General features: G+C 40.4%; 1 protein-coding gene across 1 annotated transcript; it reads left to right on the top strand.

The window, feature by feature from the left end:
- Positions 1-5,219: 5,219 nt before the first annotated feature.
- Positions 5,220-7,535, top strand: si:dkey-251i10.1 (uncharacterized protein LOC100038774 homolog). The gene is made up of 4 exons (XM_053332172.1): positions 5,220-5,427; positions 6,254-6,740; positions 6,831-6,971; positions 7,096-7,535. The coding sequence occupies exons 1-4, from the start codon at positions 5,317-5,319 to the stop codon at positions 7,251-7,253; spliced, it is 897 nt and encodes a 298-aa protein (XP_053188147.1). The 5' UTR covers positions 5,220-5,316; the 3' UTR covers positions 7,254-7,535.
- Positions 7,536-7,737: the final 202 nt, after the last annotated feature.

Raw genomic sequence — 7,737 nt, 5'->3', positions numbered from 1 at the left:
GTTCAGTCGGACACAAGTCTCCAAGTGCGAGTTGTGTCGCATTTGCGCTTGTATATGGTTGAGCTGCAGCTCCACAGTTGTCCAGCCAGAGTTGAGATCAGAGAGACTGTGAGACTGCATGGCGCATCTCTGCTAAAGGCGCAATGTGATTGGCCCCTTGAAGGACTGAGTAAGCTCATGGGATGTTAAAATGTTCCTGTAGGAGAACAGCTGGGTTGTAGCAGCCTGCGCATAAGTTTAGGCATCATGATAGACAACAAGGTGTAACTATAGATAGCCTATTAAGTCAGTTACACTGAGTTGGCATGCCTGTAGCATATCAGCAGCATTAACACTCACTCATCCAAATATTTGTAATTATTTTTGTGGTTAAATTCCTGTCATCTGTTTCCATTTGGCTATATCTTATACGACTATGTTCCTTGTATAATAATAATAATAATTGGCTTGTCCCATTATGTGTCTGATGAAGTGAGGTTAAATGTTAAATTAAATATGTCCCCTTTCCTCTTCTGCCTGGAGACCAGTCTGCGGTCCCACTAACTGGTCTGCACCTTTTCCATTCATATCAGCTTACAGCAGGACTTGGACTGTGAAATCTCCACTTGTTCCACTGCTGCAGCCTACCTGTGGGATAGGGGAGGAGGGTTGCTTTTTCCAGCAGGGGTGACATGTTGTGAGAAATACTAAAATCCTTGGAATACACCTGCAATACTGAATTGTGTCTTTTTTGTTAGTTAGTTTGTTTTGTTTTTTAAAAATAAATTAATTGTTCTGTTTTTGTGTATACTGTTAGTCTTATACAGTGAAATCTGTGGGACTGGGTCCTATGAGATATTTTATCAACCATTAGGCACAGAGAATGATGCCAGCCTCTTTAGTATCCCCCTCTAGCATATAAACAAAAAACAAATTTGCACATTTGATCATACTAGCTTTTCAGGAAAAGCAGTTCAGCTTCTCACAGGGACACAAAGCATTACAAAGCCTCATTTTAGGTTTGGTTAAAAAAAAATCTATCCACAAAATGGATTGCTGATCTCATCTACTTTTTAAAAAGTCATTCAACACTTTGGTTTTTTATTTTGCAATATTTTATAGATGTTGCTTTGATGCATTTCTCTGATACGAAAATACTCAATGTGCAGAGAAAATACTGCACTCTTAATATGATTAAATAAACCTACTGCTGCCTCTCACAAAAAGAGAACAAGAGCAATTAAAATCTGCAAAGTGCAAGCTGATGACCTGTTGTCCTCACTGTAATTAAAAGACAGCAGAGGGATTAGTGGATTAATTTACACATCCTGTTCAACTGGATGCTCAAGTGGCAGTAAGAAATACAAGTGGAAAGTGACTGTCATTAACATTCATGTCCACCCAAACAAAAACAACAAAACAAAGGTGAATAATAAGGCAGCTAGTATCAACAGTAACCATGGAAGCAGGAAAACCTTCACTCGACTGACACTAAAAATGATATTCTTGTGAAAGTTGCTTCAGAAATCAAACAAAAATATTGAATAACATTTTACAACTTGTTCCCAGTGTTCTCAGCAGAGTCACATTTCTCCCACTCCAGCTCTAGAAGTTGGTTTATGGATGGAAGTGGCAGGCCTAATCAGAGGAGGTTTGACTCTGACTACACAGCAACACAGCAACTCCACCCTGTGGTCAACACTGTGCATAGTATAAGATATAATATAGGCTACTACACAGACTCCAGTACTCCAGTTTTGTGGGCATTGGCCTATAACAGTGAGATAAATGACTGTATAGATTGTGTTTTAATTAGAGCAGTCTGAGTTTAGTGTGATACCACTAAACGTGGCTGCTATAATCAACAACACCTTGGAAACAACTATATTCAGCACATTTTCAATACTCTTATAGTATAGTATATATATTCTTTGATGGGGCTTGAGACAATTTCAGCTTCAAATTGGGTTTGTAGGGGTCTTTGCACACTTTAAAGGCTGAATAATCCCCCCAAAAGAAACCCAGTTACGCCAGTTAAAATATGTCAAAATCTGGAATACAAGTTATCATGTATAGTAGAAGTAAGTAGGATCTTTACCCAACCAGTAAATCTGGCAGCAATCAAAGCACAGAGGAAAAAAAAGGAAATTGAGAAAATGCTATGTAAATAACACAAGTGGCTTCATAAACAGTCACAGAAACATATGCTTCACTATGGTAACATTATATTGTTGAGACCTTTGGTAGGGGAGCCTGGGGACAGTTGCAACATTTTTTACATTACTCTCAGTTACTCAGAGACTATTTGGACTAGGCCCACCAAACCTTTACATATTAAACTCACACATGTCTGCTTATTACCCATACCATTTAGAGATGGTTACATATAACATATCAATCACAATATTGATTTGAATAGAAAAATTCAGATGTTGCAACTGACCCCAAACATGGGAACAGTTGTAATACAGATCAGGGACGGTTGCAACATATTAAAAACACATTCAATTTAACTAATTATTATTTATTTAGTAATATTTATCACATGCCTACCTTGTGTCAATGTGCAGATGTTACTGAAGCTATTAAAACTTCAGTGTATGAAAAGAAGAATGGAATAATTTGCTTGGTCCTCTGAGAATACTTTTTTTGCTGGTCCAGTACCCTGCAAGCAGTATCTTATTTGATGTCCCACTTACAAGTCTCTCTTTTTTGTGGAACCTGAATAATGTGGTGTGGCATGTGTCGAAGGCCTTGGCTACTGCCCTGACTGATTTGCCCTCATCTCTTACAATATCTGAGGCTTGTTCCAAAATATTTTCTGTTAGTGACTCTCTTCCTCACTGAAAACAAACTGAATACAATTTCTATTTTTAGATGATTTATTTACTATAGGACAACAAATAAATGGACTTTTCTCCTGTTTTCACAGGAAAATGTATGTGGCTAGTTTGTCCCATAGCACAACAGATAGAACAATCATTTCTCATTTTTGCTCAATTGGGGAATTATTTTGTTTATCAATAGCATTAGTCTATCATTGTCTTATAATATAATTGCCAGTTATGTTCATCATGAGCATAGGCACAATACAATACATGAATTGTGCCTATTTTGAACTTACAATCTTCAAAAGTACTGTGTTGTGGTCTGTTTTGATATGACTAGCCACTATGACTTAGCATGGGGACAGTTGCAACTGTTGCAACTGTGTATCAATCATGACAAAACATCATGTGCTAGCCAGCCACGCTGACATTGACACATGCTAACCATGTCACTGAATAGTCAACAAAACAATGATTCAAACTTGGTAAGTTTGGATTCACTCATACAAAAGGTCAGGGCAGTATGACAAAAATACAGCTCATGAAAAAAGCTACTTTCATACCTCCAAAACAACTTTTCTTGATAAAAGCAGGACCAGATGCTCAATATGGCCGCTCTCTTTTTGGTGGGCAGAGGGTCGGGTCTAACTGAGCATGTGCAGTGTGAGTGTCATCACTCTAGCATGCTTCTGATTGGAGAAATAAGACTTGTTGCCACTGTCCCCTGTTGCAACTGTCCCCAGTCTCCCCTACATGTTGGGGGCAGACTGGAGAAACAGCCGTAAGACCTTTTGAGTCCTTATACAAACTAACTCTAAAAAAAAAATCACAACTCACAACAAAAATCTCTGTAGGATACTGGAGAAATATAATTTACTGAGCTTTGAGAATTTAAGATTCTTTTCAAATGTATGCCTGTTTTATAAAATTTTAAATGGTTTGACCCCTCCTCCACTACATGACTTTTTGTATACTCACTCAATAAATGATTATCAGATCCTCTAGAATATCCTCTATAAGAGTTTGTACCATAGTATCATTTTGTCCCACTACATTTGGGCAGCCAGATTTTGCTGTGAAGCCACAGCTCAGTGTAAAGCCCTACCTCCTATGATTTGAGGAGCTGCAGTTGCAACAGTACAGTTAAAACCAAATTAAAAAGTCTGCTGTCTGATCAGCTCTGTAACCACTGACTCTACATTGTGTGTGATGTGCTTTTGTGTGTAGTTTTGTATTTTGTATGCATGCTTTGGGTTTTTTGCTTTGTACTGTTTGCTACTGTGCTGTTATATGAATCACTATTGACCTACTGAAGGGACTGCAGATGAAAATGAGCTACAAGGTCACTTTGTTACAGTACATCAAATGGTAACATTATGTATGTAATACTGTTTCCTCCAAATAAACAAATGACTACTACTATAAATATTACACAATGTTTAAATGTCTCAGTCTAATTTGTAGTTTGTCTATCTAGGTCTGTACTCATCAGCTAAATGAAGATAAATACTATCTATATAAATACTTTAAGTCTCGTGTCGCCATCTAGTGGACAACTTTAATTTAGCATAGATTGAATCAATAAAACTTTTGAGATTTCGTTACTTTTGCAGCACTTGTCGCTATAAAAGACATACCCACACTTATTATCTGTCTCTTAAAACCCATGACTTTTAGGTACTCCAAGGGTGAGCTGGTTCACTCGTGGTGCCAGCTCAACAGGTGCAGACATGACAGTATGTTTCTCAAGAACATTTTGAAGGTGAAACCAAACATCTGACATTCAAGAGGCTAGCTCTCAGGTTAGCCTGACACAGGCAGCACACGCATAAATAGACACAAGTTGAAAAAAAAATCCAACAGCTGACCTGTCAATGGTTAACAGTTTATTATAGCTTTGGTAGGTTATATAAGACATGTTAATTGTTGATGTTATTTTACTTTGCAGCCAGTTATATTCACTGAGTTTGTCTCATGTTATTAATTATAACTGACCTCGCCCATGCAATTAAAGCTGATTAATGATGTTGAATGAAGGGTTTTAGTCCTCCACACACTGAGCTCTGTACGACCCTGTGACTTTCCTCCAGTATTAACAGCTCAAATCTGTAAATGCGGAACCACTGCTCTCTATCTGTGTCTGTGGACGTGATGAGCGGTAAAGTGACCAGCTGCAAGTCTTCACAGTTTGATTTACTGACTAAATGAATTTATTTCACTAATATTTTTTAATCATTTCAGGATTTACTGGCCTAGGGCAAATGAAAGTACGCAGTGACGAAGGGCCGCAGTGTAATTGGTGCAGGATGGGTGACGTCCTGGATCAACCAATAACTTCAGACCTCAACTCTCGCGTGGACCCGCATTGTCTCGCGAGTTATTGTTTTAGATAAATCTGCAACGCCGCTTTACAATCGGCCATTTCGTCGGTGCAGGCCATCAGCTTAGAGGGCAGTGGGGACTTCCTGTATACTGGTTATCTGAAAGGCACATCAAGAAACATCCCATCATGAATGAGACAGCAGTTTCTTTCGCCAAGGACTTCTTGGCCGGTGGTATCTCGGCTGCCATCTCCAAAACAGCCGTGGCCCCGATCGAGAGAGTGAAGCTTCTCCTTCAGGTAAAATCTGCTCTGTCTTCCGGATGCTTCACCGCGTTAGCCGGGTAGATGCTAACATGCTACTGAACATATTAAAGCAGTCGTCTTTAAGGGCCTGTAATCACGTCTCCACAGACAGTTTTAAACAGTAGTTGAGCAACATTGTGTTGTAGTTGTTAACGCTGAATTCGCCAAACTAACCGAGCTAAAGATGTAAGGTCATCATTGGATGGGGAAATGACCTACACGAGCCGGGATGCTAACCTAGCTTCCCATGGTAACCTTAGCTTGGCGCAGCTAACAAAGGACAAACGCCTGTAGTGACATTAGGACACTATGTACAGGCAGATGGGAACGCCTCCAATTTACTTACAACTCTGCTATTGTGTAGACATTCACAAGTGCACAACATGTCTAGTATATTTGTGCTTTAATGATGGTGAAATTGTGAAGTTGGCTAATGTACTTGAGATGGATGTAGCTAGGCCTGTCATTCATACCCGGGTTAACGAGTTTTACATCTTTCACAGTCAAACCTGATTAACAACATTGATAATAAAACCGTACTTGATTCACGCTGACCGGTCTCACCTTACTGCTATTTTTATTAGATGTATCAATAATTTGATATTAATTATTTAATGGATCAAAACTTGCTAAGCAGCTATTATTGACTGCTATTAAACCCTGATGACTGTCAATTTGCACTTATGCGATCATTTCTATAGGAAGTGTTTTAATGTGCACCAAGGTCACAACAAGGAGACCTTGTGATTGTCACATGCCCATCAGTTAATTGGCTTCCCTATTTCACACCTAACTGCTCTTTCTTTCTTTCATCTTCCAGGTCCAGCATGCCAGTAAGCAGATCACCGCAGATAAGCAGTATAAGGGCATCATGGACTGTGTTGTCCGTATCCCCAAGGAGCAGGGATTCCTTTCCTTCTGGAGAGGTAACCTTGCCAATGTCATCAGGTATTTCCCCACCCAGGCCCTCAACTTCGCCTTCAAGGATAAGTACAAGAAGATCTTCCTTGATGGCGTTGACAAGCGCGCCCAGTTCTGGAGGTACTTTGCCGGTAATCTGGCCTCTGGTGGTGCTGCAGGAGCCACCTCACTCTGCTTCGTGTACCCTCTCGACTTCGCCCGTACCCGTCTGGCTGCAGATGTGGGAAAGGCTGGAGCCGGGAGAGAGTTCAACGGTCTGGGAGACTGCCTGGTGAAGATCTTCAGGTCTGATGGTCTTAGAGGCTTGTACCAGGGCTTCAATGTGTCCGTGCAGGGCATCATCATCTACAGGGCTGCTTACTTTGGCATCTATGACACAGCTAAGGGTATGCTGAGTTTTACACACTTGAATGTTTTTCCTTCTGCAGAAATGTAGCTGAAACTCACATCTTAACATCTTTATTCTGTATTTACAGGTATGCTCCCAGATTCCAAGAACACCAGCATATTGGTGAGCTGGATGATTGCTCAGTCTGTGACAGCTGTTGCTGGCCTGACCTCCTACCCCTTCGACACTGTCCGTAGACGTATGATGATGCAGTCTGGACGTAAAGGAGGTGAGTTTATTTGTATTCATGTTAGTGTTTTCAGTCAAATAATTTTAATAGCTGTCAACTGCTGCACTGCACCCTGTTCTATTTCCAACTGTTTGTCTAACCGATGCTCTCTTCTCTCCCTCAGCTGACATCATGTACTCCGGAACCATTGATTGCTGGCGTAAGATTGCACGCGATGAGGGCGGCAAGGCTTTCTTCAAGGGAGCCTGGTCCAACGTGCTCAGAGGCATGGGTGGCGCCTTCGTGCTGGTGTTGTACGATGAGCTGAAGAAAGTCCTCTAATTCTTCATGTTGTCACTTCACTGTCCAATTCGGCTAAATGTAATAACTCTCCATTTCTATGGACTCAGCATTCTGCCTTATTTATGGGAACAAACTATAGTGTCTCACCTCTAGCTGTGGGCAATGGCTGTACGTTGTGCATCTTTGATTTTAAACGTTCCACACCCTCTATACCAATGTCATTCCTGTTAAAACAAATATCTGATACCTCCTCCTCCTGTCATTCACTAGGTTTGTATGGTCCCAACTTGAATAAATCTATTCTGGGGAACAAACTCTAAACCATTGATGTTAACTGTCTCCTCCACTGTTAGAGCATGAGATGAGCACTCACTGGATAATGAAATGCACGAAGTGGATTACACCCAACTGCTATATTTACTCATGCTTATCTCCTCCTGAGCCTTCCTGGTCAGACAGTGCTCACTACTTGGATTGGAGAGTTGATCACTTGAGTGTTTGGTCTTACAAAAAGAAATTGATA

This window comes from Scomber japonicus, chromosome 13, assembly GCF_027409825.1.
Source record: "Scomber japonicus isolate fScoJap1 chromosome 13, fScoJap1.pri, whole genome shotgun sequence".
Lineage (NCBI taxonomy): Eukaryota > Metazoa > Chordata > Actinopteri > Scombriformes > Scombridae > Scomber > Scomber japonicus.
This window is presented reverse-complemented; position numbering and strand designations above follow the sequence as displayed.